The sequence below is a fragment of the Cetorhinus maximus genome, chromosome 3 (genome assembly GCF_964194155.1).
Source record: "Cetorhinus maximus chromosome 3, sCetMax3.hap1.1, whole genome shotgun sequence".
Taxonomy (NCBI): domain Eukaryota; kingdom Metazoa; phylum Chordata; class Chondrichthyes; order Lamniformes; family Cetorhinidae; genus Cetorhinus; species Cetorhinus maximus.
Genome location: NC_135881.1, coordinates 40,355,364 through 40,377,639, shown reverse-complemented (window position 1 = coordinate 40,377,639; position 22,276 = coordinate 40,355,364). Strand labels below are relative to the sequence as shown.

Sequence of the window (22,276 nt, the reverse complement as noted above, 5' to 3'; positions counted from 1 at the left end):
GGGGTGAAATATAAGCTGGTTTAAGGTGGGGGGGGGGCGGGGAAGAGAAGTTGAGGATGGGGTGGCTGCAGGGACAAGCAAGCAGTGATAGGAGCAGACAATCAAAAGATGTCACAGACAAAAGGATCAAAGAGGTGTTGAAGGTGGTGATATTATCTAAGAAAATATACTAATTAAGAATGGATGGCAGGACATTCAAGGTACAGCTCTAGTGGGGGTGGGGTGGAAAGACTGACAAGGTATTAGTTGTAGATTTAAAAATAATGGAAATAGGTGGGAAAAGAAAAATCTATGTAAATTATTGAAAAAAACAAAAGGGAGGGGGAAGAAACGGGGTGGGGATGGGGGGAGGGAGTTTAAGATCTAAAGTTGTTGAATTCAACATTCAGCCCGGAAGGCTGTAAAGTGCCTAGTTGGAAGATGAGGTGCTGTTCCTCCAGTTTGCGTTGGGCTTCACTGGAACAATGCAGTAAGCCAAGGACAGACATGTGGGCAAGAGAGCAGGGTGGAGTGTTAAAATGGCAAGTGAGAGGGAGGTTTGGGTCTTTCTTGCGGACAGACCGCAGGTGTTCTGCAAAGCGGTCGCCCAGTTTGCGTTTGGTCTCTCCAATGTAGAGGAGACCGCATTGGGAGCAACGAATGCAGTAGACTAAGTTAGGGGAAATGCAAGTGAAATGCTGCTTCACTTGAAAGGAGTGTTTGGGCCCTTGGACGGTGAGGAGAGAGGAAGTCAAGGGGCAGGTGTTGCATCTTCTGCGTGGGCATGGGGAGGTGCCATAGGTGGGGGTTGAGGAGTAGGGGGTGATGGAGGAGTGGACCAGGGTGTCCCGGAGGGAACGATCCCTACGGAATGCCGCCGGGGGTGGGGGGTGAAGGGAAGATGTGTTTGGTGGTGGCATCATGCTGGAGTTGGCGGAAATGGCGGTGGATGATCCTTTGAATGCGGAGGCTGGTGGGGTGATAAGTGAGGACAAGGGGGACCCTATCATGTTTCTGGGAAGGAGGAGAAGGCATGAGGGCGGATGCGCGGGAGATGGGCCGGACACAGTTGAGGGCCCTGTCAACGACCGTGGGTGGAAAACCTCGGTTAAGGAAGAAGGAGGACATGTCAGAGGAACTGTTTTTGAAGGTAGCATCATCAGAACAGATGCGACGGAGGCGAAGGAACTGAGAGAATGGGATGGAGTCCTTACAGGAGGCGGGGAGTGAGGAGCTGTAGTCGAGGTAGCTCGACTTTTGACCTGCTGAGTTTTTCCAGGTAATTCCATTTTTGTTTTGGATTTCCAGCATCTGCAGTAGTTTTTTCTTTTTATCACAGTCTTTTGGGAGACCACTGAAAAATCACAAGGGGCATAGATCTTTCTTCAATGATAGCAAAGTTCCAGTGCAGATTAAACTTCTGTATAAAATATGTCCAAGCAAGTTTCCTCCATGAGTCAGAATTTTAAACGTGGGTCAGTGAGTTGTGGTGCTCATCATACTGCTCAAGTCCCTGCTATCCACCTATTAATGAAGCAAATATGCTCAGCAGTTGCTCAATGATAAACTAGTGACTCCTAGGAGGATAAGGGCAGGTGAGACATAAAGGTGTCACTTTGGGGTCAACATAGCACCAAGATGACACTTCTGGCAATGAAAGCTTGAAAACAAATCAACCTTCTATGAAGCTCCAATACTATAACCAGAAAGGTCTATGGTGCTTTAAGTTACTGTTAATAATTATCCAGCCTTGCTTACTAATGGAAACCCATGACTCCTACCATCTAGAAGGACAAGGGCAGCAGATAGATGGGAACACCACCACCTGTAAGTTCCCCTCCAAGCCACGCGCCATCCTGACTTGGAAATATATCGCCGTTCCTTCACTGTATCAAAATCCTGGAACTCTCTCCCTGACAGCACTGTGGATGTAACTACACTACATGGACTGCAGTGGTTCATGAAGGCAGCTCACCACCACCTTCTCAAGGTCAATTAGGGATGGGCAATAAATGCTGGCCCAGCCAGTGATGCCTACATCCTGTAAATAAATTAAAGAAACCTGGAAGGGTAGACCTATCACTAGGTATGGATTCTTGAACCTGCTCCCAATATCTCTGATAGGCCAATGGCTCAGAGGGCAGAGGGCTTTTTGTTAGAAGACAGAACCATACCAATTCTCTATGAAGGAAGATGGCATGGTTTTAAAACCACAGTAGTGTCTTTTCCGCACTTGGGGAGTGGAAGGAAGGTGGTGGTGAGGAAGGAGTGATTCGTAGCCTCTACTCTGGCAACATTTTTTGTATTTAGGTAAATGTAGAAAGAAATGCACATTTAAGGTTGCAAACGCTCTACTTATGTGGATCTTTGCATTATCTTTGTTTAAGAGACACAAAATGGTTAACAGTTTCAGTATGTCAGAACCCAGCTGACCAAAGAGAAAAAAAATCCACATATCACATACCTCCCGTGTGGACTGGTGCTGCAAAGATTATTTCATTACTGTTATTTCATATCTTTGGACAAACACCTATCATTTCATAACCTTACTGCTACCAGTAACAGAAAATTACCTTGACATTTCCTAATCAGATCTGTCACCAAATGGCATACTTCTGATAGCATGTTACTACATCAACAGCTTAGAGCAATATATAAGGTATCATTCACATTCTTAACAATGGGATCTGAAAATCTGGTACTGAGGTCTTGTATAACAAGGGTAAAAACCCACCTTCATGGATAGGATTCTTTGTTATTTTTTAAATATTTTGTTAAGCCTGTGACTGAATTGTTATTGACAATTTTCCAAATATGATACTCACTGTATCCCATTTGGCATTCATCTTCTCTTTTTCAAATTTTGCAAACTCCCTTCTGTCATGAATGATCATCAGCAATTTCCATATCAGCAACAAGGCAAGGCCTATCAAGACAATACCAGCAACCACACCAGCTACAATTGGAATGATGTCAGGTGCTTGCGGACATTCTAGAAGAAAATATTTAAAAATAAAAGTTATAAAAAATTTCCTTTGAATACTGAATTATTTTGTATAGCCAAATAAAACCCACTTTAGATTTTATGGGCTTTGGGATAATCTATATTACAGCTATTCTTCAGAATCTGGCCAGAGTCCTCCCATCATTATGTTGTTGGCACCACCAACTAAATTAGATGCACTGAGAAATATGGAACCCTTCAAAATGTATGAAGGTCATTGCATAGTGAATGCAACCCTACCAGCTGTTAGGTTTTAGCTGTTTTCATACAAATTATTTAGTTCTCATTCTTGAAATATTCCACATCCCCGGAGAATGCAATCAAGCTGACGTAGCATATGGGTTAATGCCTGCCTTAAGAGTACATTAAATTGATTAGACATGCAACTCGTCTTATGCAGAGCCTTTAAAGGTTCTATTCCCTTCTGAAAAGACTATAAACTGACTTGCACTATACAAAAATTGAAGTATTTTCGGGTTCCACATTGAAGCATACCAGTTTTTACTAGAACGAGGATCAATTAACCTTGAAATATATGAAATTTAGTCATTAGAAAATACACTTCATTTTAAACTGATAACCACACCAACTGATATTCTACATTCCTTTCACATTTTCCTCCACATAGCATGGTTCTTCAGGAGAATGTTACCTCTTCATTAGGAGTTACAGCAGCGGTTGTGATCTTGACAAATCTGTTCTGATGCAAAAGACTTAACCAAAATGCCTTTTGTACTTATAAGTGCTAACTGACCCACAGTATATTTCCGACAATTGAAGTTTTTATTTCAGGTGCCTAACATTTGCATTTTCCTCTTTGTTAAATTTGACAAATCCTTTGCTGGCAGTTTCCTACCGTGTTTTGTGCTATTTTGCCCATCTGTTTTATTGCCAATAATTTTTCGTAGCTTGACTGATATAACCATTGTAAACTAATAGTCCTCTAGTGTTTACAATGGTAAAACACCATTTGTGTTTTTTTTTAAATGGTCAACAGTTATTAACTCTTCTAATTACCTAGAATGATGATGCACACTAAATTCTTCTTTCTCTTCTGTGCTGGCTAGTCTTACAAAGGGACTGTACCTTTCCTTCCCAATTCCAATGGAAACAAAACGCTTGCTTTGTTTTCAGAAGATGACTGACTTTGTGTATTTCTTGCATTTGTTTTTATTTAAAATTTGTAGCACTAAAATTTGAACCACAGACTTAGCAATTGAGTATGCATTTAGGGCAACTATGGCTCATCACTCTATTTAGAACACACCACACTCACCTGGGTTTTCAGTAACATGAACTTCTGGGACATTCTGGTTATTGACAGAATAGGAAAAGTAGAACCAACAGTCATCCTCATCCTTCTCCTTACAATGAGCAATTGATGGAACTTCGCCTGGTTGTGGCAATTCATCCTGCTTTTCCACCAGCTTCACTTCAAACTCACACTGATCACAGGTATCTTTCTTAGGTCCTTTGTTAAAGGCTTTACACTGAACACAATCCCTATGAAACACACAGCATTGAAAATGCTAGTTTGTACAAAGTTTCCCACAATGGCATTTCAAAGATTACATTATAGACTGGATAATTTGGATTAAGCAGTTTATATAAAGTTCACAAGAAGATTGCCTGCATCACTTTCTATAGTATATGTATAATTTGTATACTAAAATGCTTTCATAAACATTAAGTGCACACAGATGTGCAAAGTATTTCATAAATGGTGAGAGATTAGAAAGTGTAGATGTACAAAGGGACCTGGGTATCCTTGTCCATAAGCCACTGAAAGCTAAGATGCAGGTGCAGCAAGCAATTAGGAAGGCTAATGGAATGGTAGCCTTTATCGCAAGCAGATTTGAGTACAGGAGTAGTGAAGTCTTGCTTCAATTGTATAGAAGCTTGGTTGGACCGCACCTGGAGCAGTGTGTGCAGTTTTGGTCCCTTACCTCAGAAAGGATATTATTGCCATAGAGGGAGTGCAACGAAGGTTCACCAGACTTGTTCCACGGATGGCAGGACTATCTTATGAAGAGAGATTGGGGAAACTGGGACTATATTCTCTATTTCGAAGAGTGAGAGGTGATCTCATTGAAACCTACAGAATACTTAAAGGATTAGATGGGTAGATGCAGCTAAGGTGTTTCCCATGGTTGGGGAGTCTAGAACCAGGGGACACAATTTCAAAATAAGGGGGAAGCCACTTAGGACCGAGATGAAGAGAAATTTCTTTACTCTGGAGGTTGTGAATCTTTGGCATTCTCTACTCCAGAGGGCTGTGGAAGCTCAGTCATTGAGTACGTTTAAGGTAGAGATTAATAGATTTCTGATTAACAATAACATAAAGGGTTATGGGGGTAGTGTGGGTAAAAGGCATTGAAGTATTTGATCAGCCATGATCATACTGAATGGCTGAACAGGCTCAATGGGCTGAATGGCCTTCTCCTGTTCCTATGTTCCAAGTTACATTAATTTCAGTACTAAAAGGCGATACATGAGCACAGCATTGAGACAAAATACAGATGAGACTAACTACTTAAATGAGGAAAGTGAGGTAGAGGGGCAGAGGTATAGGGAGGAGAAGGCTTAGGTTCCAGGCAACTGAAGGCACAGCCACCAATGGTGGAACGATTAAAATTAGGAGTCCTCAAGAGTCCAGAATTAGATGAGAACAGATATTTTGAAGGTTTGTGGGGCTGGCAAGTACAGTGATAGGGAGAGGTGAGGGCATGAGGGATTTAAAAACAAGGATGAGAATTTTAAAATCAAGGATGAAGAGACAATGTAGTTCCCTAAGCACAGAGGTAATAGGTGCACAGGACTTGGTGAGAGTTAGGACACGGGCAGCGGAATTTTGGATGACCTCAAGCTTACAAAGGATAGAATGTGGGAGACCAGCCAGAAGTGTATTGGAATATTCCAGTCTAAGGTAGCAAAGGCATGAATGAGGGTTTCAGCAACAGATGAGCTGAATCAGGGTAGAGTTACTTAAAAAAGCAAGCAGCATTCTAACATGCATCAAAATCTTATATTTTTACAGTAATAACTTAGAAAACATCTTGAGGTAAGCTTAAACACATGACGTCTGTGGAAAACAGACACACTTAAGAGTATCTTGAGAGGGTAGATCTAGCTAGAAAGCGGAATCAAAGCAGCTGTCAGTGATGAGGTGAAGGAGGGGAGAGGACAGAGTTAAAGGAATGGAGAGTCCAAGAGTTGGATGATAATGCTGGACAAAATGAGAGATTGAACAGTGAAGATCACAGAATAAGTTTTGTTTAAAGACAAGGAAAATAATTTTAAATTTGAGATGTAAGTGGACAAGAAGCCAGCATACACCAGGGGTGATGGGTGAGCTGGGTTTGGGGTGGGGCAGAACTGCAGTAGAGTTTTAGATGAATTGAAATTTATGGAGTTTGGAGGACAGTCTACAAAATGTCTGGGCACCTGCAAGTGCAATGAAAAGCAAACAAGGTTCCTTTGACGTTATCGCAAAATCTTGGCTATTATGTCTAGTGGTGACCAAACATCTCACCTTCTATGAGGGAAAGATAGCTAATGCTGCACCAGCCAGATCTGCGACATGAATGGCTTCTGGTAGAACAGATCAGGTACAATTCAGCATTCAGTGACAAGTCGGAAATTCAGAGCATGTACAGGAAATAACTACCTTAGCTATAGATATCACACTTGGGAAGTTAATAAAAGACTTCTCCCTCAAAATTGTACAAAACATATTCTGAAGATACTTGGCCCAATTTGGACTGATTTGACCTTTATTAGTACAAATACTCAAAACATCAGTAACTTGGTGAGCATTTTGACTTAGTATCTCACATGCAAGTAACTCAATTTTAGCCATATCATTTTGACAGTGCGGTATTTACCAGTTGATAGGAGAACAAAGGCATCTCTCAGTAATTGCAAGAGCTTCTCAAAGATGATTCTTCAATCGAGACTAGTGCAATGTATGAGGGAGACCTTACCTGATCCTCCAAAAGAAAAAACACTTTTGAAAAATCATTGGAAATAATTCAATGTTTTACTATCAAAACAGGGTGGGGGCTACTCCATGTACTTCCCCTTAGGTCATAAGATTATAGAAATAGGAGCAGGGGTGCGCCATTTAGCCTGCTCCACCATGGCAGATCTGATCGTGACCTCAACTCCACTCTCCTGCCTGCCCCCACTTCATAACTCTCAATTCCTTTGTAGATCAAAAACATGCCTAGCTTAGCCTTGAATATATTCAATGACCCAGCCTCCACTCTGTTCTCTCTGCTCTCTGGCATAGAGAATTCCAAAGACTAACGACCCTCAGAGAAAAGAATTCCTCCTCATCCATCTTAAATGGGAGATCCCTTATTTTTAAGCTGTGCCCCCGTAGTTTTAGATTCCCCAACGAGGGAAAACATCCTCTCAGCATCTACCCTGTCAAGTCCCCTCAGCATCTTATATAGTTCAATAAGATCACCTCTCATTCTTCTAAACTCCAATGAGTATAGGTCTAACCTATTCAACATTTCCTCATAAGGCAAGCTTCCTTCATTCCAGGAATCAGCCTAATAAACCTTCTCTGAAACACTTTCAATGCAAGTATGTCCCTCCTTAAGTAAGGAGACCAAAACTGTACACAGTACTCTAGGTGTGGTCTCACCAATACACTGTACATTTGTAGCAAGATTTTCTAGTTTTACACTAACCACCCCCAACCTTGTGATAAAGGCCAAATTCCACTTGCCTCCCTAATTACTTGCTGTACCTGTTTGTGATTTTGAGATTCATGTACAAGGACACTTAGATCCCTCTGTAATGCAGCATTCTGCAGTCTCACTCTGTTTAAATAGTATGCTGCTTTCTATTTTTCCTGCCAAAGTGGACAACCTCACATTTTCCCATATTATACACCATCTGCCAAATTTTGTCCACTCACTTATCCTATCGATATCCCATTGCACACTCTTTACATCCTCCTCACAACCTACTTTCCTACCTATCTTTGTATTGTCAGCAAATTTGGCTTTGATACAGTTGGTTCCTTCATCCAAGTCATGAATATCAATTGTAAATGCTTAGATTCAGGAATGGTCCCACTAGAAGGCAGCTCACCACCAACTTCTCAAGGGCAACTAGGGATGGGCAATAAATGCTGGCCCAGCCAGCGAAGCCCACATCCCATGAATGAATAAAAAAAATGAAAGTTGGCAAATGTTACACCACATTTCAAGAAAGGAGGGAGAGAGAAAGCACTGAACTACAGGCCAATAAGCCTAGCACCAGTTATTGGGAAAATGCCAGAATATATTACTATGGGAGCATAAACAATGCACTTAGAAAAGCATAGCATGATTAGAACAAGTCAATATAGTTTTACTAAAGGGAAATCCTGTTTGACAAATTTATTAGAGATTTTTGAGGATGTAACTAGTAGTGGAGATAAAGGGGAACCAGTAGACTTTCAAAAGGCATTTGATAAGGTGCCGCACAAATGGTTAATAGGATAAAAAAGGGCTCATGGGGCTGGAGATAATATTTTAGCATGGATAGAGGATTAGCTAAACAGGTACTGAAAACAGAGTTTTTGGGGTTTAGGGTATAAACTGGGCTTTCAAGTTGGCAGGCAGTGAACAGCAGAATGCTGCAAGGATCAGTGCTGGGGGGCCTCAGCTATTTACAATCTATACTAATGACTAAGATGAAGAAACAGAGAGTAATGTATCTAAGTTTGCTGATGATACCAAGCTAGGTGGGAAAGTAAGCTGTGGGGAGCACACAGAGAGGCATCAAAGAGATATAGACAGGTTAGGTAACTGTGCAACAAGATGGCAGATGGAATACAATACAGGAAAGTGTGAAGTTATTCGCTTTGGTCTTAAGAATAAAAAAGCAGAATTTTTTTTTTAAAAGGTGAGAAATTTCTAAGAGTTGATCAAAGAGACTTGGGTGTGCTAGTTCAAGGAACACAGGAAGTTAGCATGCAAATACAGCAAATTAGAAAGACAAATAGCATGTTGGCCTTTATTGCAAGGGGATTGGAGTATAAGAATAAAGAAGTCTTGTTACAGTTGCACAGGGTTTTGGTGAGACCGCCTCTGGAGTAGTGTTTGCGGTTTTGATCTTCACATTTAAGGAAGAATATACTTGCACTGGGTCGAGGGGGTTGTACTATGATGAGAGGCTGAGTAAATTGGGCTTCTATGCTTTGGAGTTTAGAAGAATGAGGCACAATCTCATTGAAACCTACAAAATTGTGAAGAGTTTTGATAAGGTGGATGCTGAGAGATTGTTTCCATTGGTTGGAGAACCTAAAACACAGGGGCAGAGTCTCAGGATGAGGGGCTGATCATTTAGAACTGAGATGAGGAGGAATTTCTTTACTCAAAGGGTTGTGAATCTTTGGAATTCTATACTGCAGAGAGTTGTGGATGCTCTATCGTTGAATACATTTCAGACTGTGATAGACAGATTTTTGGTGTCTCAGGGAATTAAGGGTTAGAGGGAGCAGGCAGGAGAATGGATTTGAAGCCCAAGATCAGCCATCATCATATGGAATAGCAGAGCAGGTTCGACAGGCTGTGTCTACTCTTGCTCTTATTTCTTATTTTATGTCCTAAATAATTGAGGCCCAGCACTGATCCCAGTGGTACTCCAGACGTTAGTTTGTCAACCTTAAAATGATCCACTTAGCCAGGCACGCTGTTCCCCGTTAGTTAACCAATTAGCTATCTATGCTAATACGTCACCCCAACACCAAAAAAACTTTTATGCGGCGCCTTATTGAATGCCTTTTGGAAATCCAAATACATTACATCTTCTAGTTTCCCTTTATCTACTCAGCTTGTTACCTCCTCAAAGAACTTAAATAAATTTGTCAAACCTGATTTCCCTTTCACAAAATCATGCTGACTGTGCTTGATTACATGATTCTCAAAATGCTTTCTACTACTTCCTTAATAATGTATTCTAGCATTTTCCCAATGACAGATGTTAGGCTAACTGGCTTATAACTTCCTTTGTTTCACTACTTTCTTGAATAGAGGTGCCACATTTGCGATTTTCCAATCCGCTGGGACATTTTCAGAATCTAGAGAATCTTGGGAGATTACAACCAATGCATCCACTATCTCTACACCCACTTTCTTTAAGACTCTAGGATGCAAACCATCAGGTCCAGGGCACTTATCAATATTTAGTCCCATCAGTTTTCCCAGTACTTTTTCTCTAGTGATCATGATTATAAGATCATAAGAAATGGGAGCAGGAGTAGGCCATTCAGCCATTTCCTTGTTTCTCCATTATTAATTCCTGAGTCTCATCCTCCAAGGGACCAACGCTGAGTTTAGCTACTCTTCCTTTTTTTTAATATTTGTAGAAGCTTTTATTTTTAATGTGTTTTAATATTTTTTTCTATTTTTCCCCAGATTGCCCTTTTCCTTTTAAACTCAATATAGAACCCTTTAAGGGGATTAAGTAGCATTGTTCACAAAATTTACGTAATATTGGATTATATACCTTTCAATCACTTAATTACTTACTTGTGTTCTGTACAGACTCCAGGGCAGGTCGGACACATTTCACAGGCAGGTCCCTGGAATTTAGGATCAGTGCATTTGCAGCGGTCACATTCACATGTGCCTCTCCCATTACACATCTGTCCATTCTTTGAAATACACGTTGAATTATCCAGGGAGCAATCACAAGCATTGCCAGAATAGTTGGGGTTGCATTCACACACCCGACATTTACAGACACCATTTCCTGCAAAAGATGACAATTCAGAAAAGTTTTAAATCTATCTCCAAACTTTTGCTTCACATAACCTCTTCCTCACTCTGCCCCTGCTGACATACTTGTGGAACAGATCAATACTCAATACTTAGTTGGTTAAGACACTCTTTGGGAAATGCAGCAGTTGCCTGCTGGGCTGTTGGGAGAATGGGGAGAAAAAGCAGATATTGTGAATTTGCCATGGCTTAGGCTCACTTTATTCATTATAGTTAAAATGGACTTCATTGCCATTGTATATTTCTCCAAAACTATGGATTTAGAAGTCCATTTTCAAGTACTTAATAGATTTTTAAAGCCTCCATATTTAAAAACTGAACTGTAAAATTATGTTAAGTTTCTAATTAATAAAGGCTGATGAAATGATTCCCTGAATTGAAAAAAAGTACTGGAAATGCTTAAAAGCACAAGGGAGGATATATTAGGCTAAAGAAGCACAATGTAAACAAAGCTCTAGGCTAACAATTTCTTTCCAGGCTGCAGCTCGAGTTCAACACAGTATGTGTCAAATTATGAGATAAGGCAACACCAAACCACAATAGAATTGAGTGACATTCAAATGAACTGGAAGTAAAAAAAATGTTTCTGTATGAATTATATACTTGTGTATTAAGACTGAATTTAAACATATCATCTGACACTTTAAAGCTACTGAAATTCTTCACCTTGGGGATTGAATATAGATATGTAACACAGATTTTGCAAAAGTTTTCCAAACATTGGGCCATTATAAAAGGGTAATGTCAAGTAAGTTGCAAAGAAACATGAAGATCAGTAAACCAGCATATGGAAATATAAATTCACTGTGCTGTAAACTTGCCTCCACAAATTAATCCATTGGATCGGTCACAATTGAAGTTATCACATTCACAATATTTGCCTGAGATGATTTCATTAGGATTTTCCCTCTTTTTGCAGACACATTCCCCACAGATACAGTCGCCATTGTCACTACAGATTAGAGATGCATTATCTTTTCTACATGAAGCATCCATATCCTCACTATTTACTTCATCAGTGCTGCATTCACAAAATCGACCAATTCGTCCTTTGTTACATCTGAAAACGAAGCAGTCCACATCTCCAAGTTAGTGGCTGAAAAATACAGTGCCAATTGATTTAAAAAGCAAACAATGTACTTCTCATGTATCTTTTCTTCACCTCCCCCCGTTGTAAAAAATGTGAGCCCCACAGTTGCACTGTGTTTTTATCTGGTGGCACTGGTAGATAGTCAACTTTCCCAATTTAGACCAACATGTCTGAAGGTCAATAATGCAAGCCTTTTGCAACACTAGTGTTGTCCAGTATTTCTGCATGCCTACAAAGGAAAGGACTGACCATATCAGATAATGGAATGACAACTCATTTGGAATACTTTCAGGTACTCCTCTCATGATGCAGCAGGGCTGGAGTTTACGATACTCATACAAAGCTAGGCAGTTTCCTGGCATTTTGAAGAGGGGCAGCTGCTAGTAAGACACAAGGACAAAGGAGGTAACCATTTGAATAATTTTCAAATTAAGGCTACCCCTAGCTTGTCTCTTAGTGCAGGTAACCCACAATGGTGTGCGCTGAGCCCCTTGGGTACATTTCAGGCTGAGGTCTTCATGCCCAATATTCTGCAGTATGCCGAGTGCCAGTGTATGCACAGATTTAATCTCAGGACACTTCTCTAGTGTACCAAAATTGAGATACAGTATTATCTTCTGCAGCTGAGTAGAATAGTAATTTTGGTGCATTTACAGTCAAAGGATGAGGATGTGGGCTTCGCTGGCTAGTCCAGCATTTATTGCCCATCCCTAGTTGTCCTCAAGAAGGTGATGGTGCGCTGCCTTCTTGAACCGCTGCAGTCCATGTGATGTAGGTACACCCACAGTGCTGTTGGGAAGGGAGTTCCAGGATTTTGACCCAGCGACAGTGAAGGAATGGCGATATATTTCCAAGTCAGGATGGTGAGTGACTTGGAATGGAACTTCCGGGTGGTGGTGTTCCCATCTATCTGCTGTCCTTGTCCTTCTAGATGGTAGCGGTCGTGGGTTTGGAAAGTGCTGTTTAAGGAGCCTTGGTGAATTCCTGCAGTGCATCTTGTAGATGGTACACGTTGCCGCTACTGTGCATCGGTGGTGGAGGGAGATTTTAAAACAATATTTTACATTGACACCATTGAATGAGTTGGGCCAGTTTGGTCCTTAAGCATCATCAAACCCAAACCAGGAAGGAAAGTCCCACAGCGCTGGCTGGGAAATGCTTTCCCTCTATCCCGCAGAGGTCTGTGGTGGGGCCTCAACTTTTTACAATTTATATCAATGACTTAGATGAGGGGTGCGAAGGCATGGTAGCGAAATTTGCAGATGACACAAAGTTAGGCAGGAAATTATATTATGAAGAGGACATAAGAGAGGTTGCAAGCAGATATAGTAAGTTGAGTGAGTGGGCAAAAATCTGGCAGATGGGAGTGTAATGTGGGGAAAATATGAAGTTGTTCACTTTGGCAGGAAGAATAAAAAAAGCAGAGTATTACTTAAACGGAGAACGATTGCAGAATTCTGAGGTGCAGAGGAATCTAGATGTTCTAGCGCATGAGTCACAAAAAGTTAGTATGCGGGTACAGCACGTAATTAATTAAGGAGGTTGGTGGAATGCTATCCTTTATTACAAGAGGGGTGGAACATAAAAGTAACGATGTTATATAGGACATTGGTGAGACCACATTTTTTTTTATTCATTCATGGGAGGCCAGCATTTATTACCCAATCCCTCACTGCCCTTGTTCAGAGGGCATTTAAGAGTCAACCACATTGCTGTGGGTCTGGAGTCACATGTAGGCCAGGCCAGGCAAGGACAGCAGATTTCCTTCCCTAAAGGACATCAGTGAACCAGATGGGTTTTTACAACAATCGACAATGGTTTTACGGTCATCATTAGACTTTTAATTCCAGATTTTTATGGAATTCAAATTCCATTATCTGCTATGGTAGGATTCGAACCCGGGTCCCCAGAGCATTACCCTGGGTCCCTGGATTACTAGTCCAGCGACAATACCACATCACCTCCCCAATACTTGAATACTGTGTGCAGTTTTGGTCTCCTTATTTAAGGAAAGATGTAAATGTGTTGGTGGTTGTTTACCAGATTGATACCTGGAATGAACTGGTTGTCTTATGAGGAAAGGTTGGACAGACTGGGCTTGTTTCCACTGGAGTTTAGAAGAGTGAAGGTGACTTGATTGAAATATATAGATCCTGAACGGTTTTGACAAGGTTGATGTGGAAAGGATGTTTCCTCTTGTGGGTGAATCCAGGACCAGTGGATATTGTCTTAAAATTAGGGGTCGCCCTTATAGGACAGATATGAAGGGAATTTTTTTCTCACAAATGGTTGTGAGACTTTGGAACACTATGCCTCAGGAGGCGGTGGAGGCGAGGTCATTGAATATTTTTAAGGTGGAGTTAGATAGATTCCTTTGCTTAACGAGAATCTAAGGTAATCAGGGGTAGATGGGACGTGGAATTTAAAACACAAAGAGATCAGCCATGTTCTTATTGAATAGCGGAGCAGGCTCAAGGGGCCGAATGGCCTACTTCAGCTGCCATATAAGCATACTAAATAGGAGAGTGCGGGGACTGGGTGGACAGCAGACTACAAACTCCTAGAGGATACTGTGGCCTGGTTTGGGATGGGGGTGGGGGGGGGGGAAAGAATGGTGGCTTGGTGGGGGCGGGCCAGTGACGTGACTGGTCACAAGTGAAACACCAGAAGTTGAGATAAAGGATGAGATATGGCTGAGAGAGAGGGAAAGTAACAGCTCAGACCGCTGCAGAGTATTTCTGTAGTCTTAGGGTCTTGTACCGACAGTAATTTCCAGCTTTTAATAAATAATTAAATATTATAATTAATAAAAGTTGTTGTCTCAAACCTTGCTTGAAAAAAAAGGTGAATGCACGCTGACACCATTACTAATGCAAGTTAGCTAAAAAAGAGCTACGCCATGAGTTGCTAATCATCAGAACTTGCTGGGAAATTTACTCCATTCTGCTGTTTGCTTTGCACAAACAGCACCTCACTCTCAACCGCCCTGTTAATTTTAAGAACGTCCTGCTTTACACATTAAGCTCATTAAACTCAGCAGAAAGTTACAGCTCATAAAAGAGCATAAACGCCCTTTCTGCGATATCCTGGTCGTTAATACAACCTCCCCAGCAGAAAGAGAACAATTTAAACTGTTGAGTCTCATTCCTGCGTGCAGTAAAAATTGCAAATTTTGAACTTTTACGGCCATGTAATTCATCAGGGACAGCAGCGGCAGCCTGGGCTGGGTGGGATGTTAAATGGTTACACGGCATTCTGATTCCAGTTCCAATGGAGTATCAGGATTCCTATTTGGAATGCCTCAGTGTGTCAAATGTAGGTTCACTGTTGTAATTGTATCAAAAGAGGGTCAGGTTCACAGCACGGTCAAGGTTAGGCAAAAGGACTTGATTATATGTGGCTTGATATTGAGATTTTCTTGTTGATGTTTCCAATATCTCTCCCCCAACAATTATTGCGTATCGACAGCAGTAAAAGGAGATGGGGCAAGATTTGTATTTATGTGTCTCTGTTTGTACAGCCAACTCATAAACCTAGAACCAACTTGGTGGTAGCTGGCTTTCCGTGAAAGCTGCTGGCTTTCCGTGACTTTGCTTCCACTGATGTCTCCTGGAATGCGTCTGGTCAGAGTTGGCAACCCTTCTCCTGATAGTTGGTTTGTGCATTGCCAGTTTCTCTTGCCGCCTCAAACTGATTTGTGTTCAATTCTGCAGCACCAATATGACTCACCTTAAACAAAATGATTCACAAGAAAAACTTCCCCTTAAAAGACAATCTACTACAAGAATGTGTTTTACCATTAATTCCCTAATTTGATAACAGCAAATTTTGCTGAAAACTCAAAACATCTTGAATCCAACATTGTAATACTTAAATAATGAAGGTGGCAATATAAACATTAAAATATCCACTTTGCAGAATTTTTATTCATTACTATACCTATAGCAAGTATACACACTCTTAATAATTGATTCCTGAACAAATTGATCTCCTACCTGCAAGCTCCACATTCAAATGTTCCATTACCCTGGTGACAATCTGGGCTGTTAGGAATTCCCTTCTTATGGCAGTCACATTCACAAACAAACTCCAAGTTAACTTCTACCTTCTCATTAAATCCCAGAGGTTTGATTTGAATAGTTGCCTTCTCTCCATTATTTGGGCATTTCTTTGCTGTGATACTTATGTTGAAGCTCACCTAAAAGGAAAGTGAATTTTATTTTTGTATATAAAGCAAGTTTATTTTTATTCTAAGATACTTCCAATTCAGGTATTATTGCACATTGCTTCAATGAAAAAGGTGTTAGTTCACATCAGCCTCAACACTTTAAGGTAAGATATAGCAGTTAGGTGCAGAGAAAGTCGGATGCAGAATAAAGCTCCCTTAATTTAACAGTCCTAACTTCAGGAAATTTTTATTTCCAATACTAGCAAAATTGGTTTAGGGCAAATCAGGGGCACTTTTGTGCTTCAGCCCACATCAATAGGAGCTAGTTAGAAACTGGCCAAACTCAGTGAGCGCAGGACCTCTACATCCAACAGAGAATTCAACCAGCAAGGAAAACTCTCATCCCAATGCTCTGGACTGGATTTGCAACTAAGTATACTTAACTGAAGGAGAGATAATTTCAACAATTTGAGGGGGGAGTTGGCCAGGCAAATTGTACTCAAAGACTGGAAGGCAGCAATGTAATGGAGCAGTGGTTGGCCTTCAGAGAGGAGATGGATCATGTACAGGCTAGGTATATTCCCCCTAGAGGGAAAAGGGGGCAGCCAAAGCCAAAGTTCCCTGGATGTCAAAGGAGTTAGACATCAGTTGGAACAGATAAAGGGGGCGTATGACAAATATCAGCTTGATAACAAAGGAGAATCAGGCTGAATATAAAAAGTACAGAAAAGTGAAAAAGGAAATAAAAGGGGCAGAGATAATCTGAGAATAGATTTGTAGCTAACAAAAGGAAATTCAAAGGTCTTCCATAGACATATTAACAGGAAGAGAGTTGTGTCAGATGAGCCATGTGACCAGTTGGGGATCCAAAATGGAGATCTATTTCTGGAGAAAAAAAGGCATGGATGAGGAACTAAACAAGTACTTTGCATCAGTGTTTATGAAGACGACTTTGCTAAAGTTATGGTAAACAAGGTTGCCAGGGTATAGGATGAGATATTAAAAAACAGGAAGGCTCTAGGAAGTCTAGCAGTACATAAAAGTAGATAAGTTGTCTGAATGGGAGACCTCCGAGGTTGCTGAGGGAAATAAGGATACAAACTGTGTAAGCGCAGGCCACAATCTTCTAATCCTCCTTAAGATACAGGGGGGTGTCAAAGGACCAGAGAATTGCAAATGATGCATCTTGTTCAAAGAAAAGGGAGAAGGGTAAACCTGGAAATAACGAGCAGCGAAGCTTCTGGCAAAAATAATCGGGCAGAAAATTACAGCCACTTGGACAAGCAAGGACTAAAACAAATTTCAGGGCAAATTGTGTTTAACTAACGATTGAGTTTTTTGATGAGGCAGCAGAAGGTGATGAGGGAACTGCAGTTGATGTTGTGTATATGGAATTTCAAAAGGTGTCTCAAAGTACCATGTAATAGGCTTCAAATTTGGTGATAGCCCTATGAGGTAAAAGGGTCAGTAGCAGGAGGATACAAAATTGGTTAAGGAATAGAAAACAGTTGTGGTAAATGGTTGTTTTTCAGACTTGGGGCAAAATTTTTACCTCGGTGGGCGCACGCCCGACCCACTTGAGCCTAAAATAATGCACACTGATGCCGAGCGAGGGCCCTGATGTCAACGCGCAGACATGCGATATTTTGGTCCGCATGCGTAAGTGGGAATTGGCAGCGCGCCTACCGACAATTAAAAGGCCTGTTAAGTCCATTAAAGTCTTAATTAGCTTACAATTTTTGCTGCCCGTCCAACCTTATGGTTGGCGGGCAGGCTAAAAGGCCAAGCGGCCATTGCACCTTTTAAGGAAACCTCATCCATGGGCGGGATGAAGTTTCCAAAAGCAAATAGAAATAAAATAAACATTTTTAAATTTAAATAATAACATATCCCTGCTCATGTGACAGAATTCTGCTCAGACATGCTGAGTCCGCCCGACATGGGCTAAACTCTGCCCTCGGAGTTATGAAGTGGGGTTCTCCAAGGTTCACTACTAGGACTATCCTGTTTATGATAAACATTATTGACTTTGCCTTGGGGGTTCAAGGCACAGTTTTGAAATCTGCAGATTACACAAAACCTGCAATTGCAGTAAACAGAGGAAGACGACAGTAATAGGTTTCAAGAGGACATAGACATGTTGGTGGAATGCATGCACACATACATGGTAGAAGAAATTCAACACAAAGTGTGAGGTGAAAAATTTTGGTTGAAAGAATGAGGAAAGAGGATAAATGTTAAACTGCACAATTTTTAAAAGGGACACAAAAAGACAGACACCTTAGGGTGCTTTCACATGAATCTTTGTTAACCTGTCCTGCCACCTCCAAAGCAGTTAATAAAGCATGTGATATCCTGGGCTTTAGAAATAAAGGCATAGTGTACAAAAGCTAGGAAGTTATGCCAAATCTATATAAAACCCTAGTTCAGCCCCAGCAGGAATACTGTGTTCAGTTCTGGGCACCACACTTTAGGAAGGATGTGATGACTTGGGAGAGGAGAGATTTAATAGTATGGCTCCAGGGATGAGGGATTACAGTTATGTGGATTTAGTGGAGAATATGGGGTTGTTCTCCTTGGAGCAGAGAAGGTAAACAGGAGAGTTGATATAGGGGTTTAAAATCAAAGGTTTTAGATAGAGTAAATAAAGTGACATAGTTTCCAATGGCTGAAGGGCTGATAACTAGAGGGCATAGATTTAAGATGATTGCCAAAAGTAACCGAGGCAAAAGGGGATAATCATTTTTGTTAAAAGTGGTTAGGATTCGTAATGCACACCCAAAAGGGCAGTGGTTACAGATCAACACTCATTTTCAAAAGGGAATTGCATCAATTCTTGGAGAAAAGTTGCAGATGTGGGGAAAGAGCAGGGGAATGGGACTAACTGAATTGCTCCCTAAAAGAGCCGGAACAATCTCGATGGGCCAAATGGCCTCCTCCTGTATTGTACTTTTCTATGATTCTAAATCCTAGAGTTGAAATCAGTGTGTAATCTACTGTACCATCCCAGTCCTCAAGTCTGCCTGTCAATCGCTAAATCTACTTTTCATTTCTTACAAAACCATTCCTCCCAAATCAGCAACAAAACCTCTTGAACATACCATATTTCTAGCATTGTGCTGCAAAGCCAAAGAAACTTTTTATAACTTAACAGTACTTTTACAGCAGCTCAGCAAAAAAATAAATATAGCTGCACAGAATGCTGCCCCAACAGCCTTGTGCATAAAGGAAATGCCAATGTAACTTTAAGCTACACAAACCAAAAGGAAAAGAACAAACATTCAATTTACAAGACTCCTACTAGATTCAGCTGGAGACAGCATCATGTTACTTGATGGTGAACATGGAAGTAGCAGCAAATGCAAGGGCAGAGGAACAACAACACTGACTTGGATTAGCGACATGTATTACTACAGTATATTTTTGTATACTCACACAGATGCTGTGTGAACTGTAGCACATCTTCATCGATGCCAACTTTTCATAGGTGCCAAAAATAGATATAATAGAACCTACGTATATAGTGGATGCATATATTTGCACATTATACAGGAGGAAGACCCAAGTCATGATCAAACATGAAGCTTTGGGGAAGCGAGTGGAGGATTTGAGAGAAGAGTAGCTTCTAAATTTGAAGTGAACTTCATCTAAACCTCAATATGCAAACAAACTGATAATGAGCTATCCTCCTGGCTCTCAAGTCTATACCACAACAAGTGCATATTTCATCTGAATAGCTATTGATCAAATATTTCATAAAATGTTCATGTGAAAAAGGATCAACTAGACCTTACCTCATCGCCAATTTGAATGCCTAAACACTTCCTGCCATTTTCTCCTGTATGAACGGTATTATTTTTACAATAGGCTGTATAATGTATTGACACTCCTTCTGGCAATTTGCTATTCTCGAGGATAACCTCAGAAGACAAAGCCTGTTAAAAAAAAGATAGAAGTGTTGCTATCACTGTATTTGTAAGTATTAGAGCAGTGACATTAAATAAATTTTGATGGCAAGGGACAACTTTATGGTCAGTACTTACGTGATAAGCATCAAGGATCAGCTTGATTACATTACTGGAGTTGGATGACAGAACACCCACTTCAGATTTTGGAATGAGATCATGGAGTGCCTATTAAAAATAGAGCAACAATATTAAATGCAAGTTATTAAATGATAATATTCATTCTCAAGCTCCCAAACGTTTTCATTTTTAAAAAAGTATTAATTTGAGATCATTTCTGCCTTTTCCGTGGGTTCAGATGAATGGGAAACACCTTGGCAAAAGGGATTACATGAACTCAAATAACTGAACTCTCACTTAGAAGGACTAAGTACTCTAATTCCATTCTCCATATTGAAAACCTAATCCAAAATTGTACAATCCTGAAAAGTAACTGTAAGGGCAAGCATATCCTTTAAGTATAGAGGCTAAAACTGTGAGCTAACAAAATGAATGAAAGCTTTAAAAAATGTTATTTGCTTTAGTCGAAAGTCCCATTAATAGTATATCTGATACATACACCAAGTTAGTAATATAGGGGAAAATCAAGGCCCAGAGCTGCCTCAGGGAGATTAGTTTGATCTTTAAAAATTTGAATAAAGGAAAAAAAAATTTTTAAGACGTCCCCTCATGTGACAGTGTCACATGAGCTGGGACATGTCAATGAATTTTATTAAAATTTTTTATTAAACTTTAAAAACCTTCATGAAACCGCATCCCGCCCGTGGATGAGGTTTCATAATAAATGCGAAGGCCGCCTGGGCTCTTTGCCTGCCTGCCAACCTTAAGGATGGACGGGCAGCTCAGTTAATTATTTTAATTGGAATTTAAATGGCTTTAATAGGCCTTTGACAGTTCGGTGGGCGCGCAGCCGACTCTGATGCGCACCCGTCGAACTGAGGATCTGAATGATGCGCGGTGACGTTGGTATGCCCGCCCGATGTCACCACGCGTCATTTTACACATCGGGGAGCAGGGCCCACCCCTGCTCGTTGACCCGAAGATTCTGGCCATAGTTCAGCAATCCATTGCTTTGTTGCAACTTCATGGCCTTTAGAAATTTCAAGCAACTTTACAACTTCTAACTTTAGTATTAGCTAACCTGAGATACAGAAGTTTAACTTCCCAATGTATATCACTTGTGACCGTTTTAAATTTCAGCTGTCACAGTTTGGTCCACTGACTTTATTTTAGTGTCTCAAACTTGACTACTACCTCCTTTAGTATTGTCTATGAATCTGGCTAACTTGCATTGAACTGAGGCCTGAATTGCCATTTGCTTGGTTTGGATGAATGAAAAATGCAACATTAAAAAAATGGTTGCATTAATTCCAAGCTGAGGCAGCCCACAACTTTTTTTTTATTATTATACAGTGCTGGCATCAGTGCCCTGGCAAGTTGCTGATGCTTCTTTTCGTTGTTAAAGTTCTATCCATTTTTAGATTTTACTCTATACTTTAAAGAGGTTAAAATTCATGTAATTGCCTTTCATGTAGAAGTTTGCCAAAGGTTTTCAGGAAGTAGACCATGTCATAATGAGTTTTACAGCCAAACCTTAACCCAGCAGTTGAACCAAGGCAGTAGTAAAGATGTTATGCACTCACAGTCAGTACAGAATTTTAGGAAACAATATACTGGCCTTGGAGAGTGTACAGTGCAGATTTACCAGGATTAAAATATCAGGGCAACTTGCATAAATTTGATTTGTACCCCCTTGAGTTTACAAAGTTGAGTGATGGTCTAATGAAGTATTTCAAGCGATTAAAGGATTCAGTAAGGTAGATACTAAGAAACTATTTAATCTCTGGGGAATCCAGAACAAGATGTAATCTTAAAATTAGAGTTACATAATTTTATAGTGAAATCAGGAACCACTTCACACAAAAAGTAGCGGGAATGTGTAACTCTCTCTCCCTCAAAAGATGCAAGGTCAATTGGAATTTTGAGGGTCAACATCCACAGCTTTTTGTTAGGCAAGTGCATCAAAGGATATAGAGCAAAGACAGAAATCTAGTTGATGTACATATGGGATATGTTTGAGGAGCAGAATTGCTTTTATCTTTTCTTCATTTGTGGGATCTGGGCATGGCTGGCTAGGCCAGCATTTATTGCTCATTCCCAATTGCCCTTACGAAGGTGGTGGTGAGCTGCCGTCTTGAACCACTGCAGTTCATGTGGTGTAGGAACACCCACAGTGCTGTTAGGAGGGAGTTCCAGGATTTTGGCCCAGCAACAGTGAAAGGATGTTGG

At 40.6% G+C, this 22,276-nt stretch overlaps 1 protein-coding gene across 2 annotated transcripts in view; it reads right to left on the bottom strand.

The window, feature by feature from the left end:
- LOC144677585 (integrin beta-1-like) overlaps nt 1–22,276 on the bottom strand; it is a 116,767-nt gene that overhangs the window by 9,932 nt on the left and 84,559 nt on the right. For both annotated transcript variants that reach the window (XM_078537640.1, XM_078537634.1), the window contains exons 9-15: nt 20,066–20,155; nt 19,817–19,957; nt 15,850–16,052; nt 11,586–11,824; nt 10,516–10,738; nt 4,260–4,486; nt 2,805–2,971 (exon numbers count right to left, since the gene is read on the bottom strand). In XM_078537640.1, coding sequence (XP_078393766.1) covers nt 2,805–2,971; nt 4,260–4,486; nt 10,516–10,738; nt 11,586–11,824; nt 15,850–16,052; nt 19,817–19,957; nt 20,066–20,155 — 1,290 coding nt within the window. The remainder of the gene's footprint in view (nt 1–2,804; nt 2,972–4,259; nt 4,487–10,515; nt 10,739–11,585; nt 11,825–15,849; nt 16,053–19,816; nt 19,958–20,065; nt 20,156–22,276) is intronic.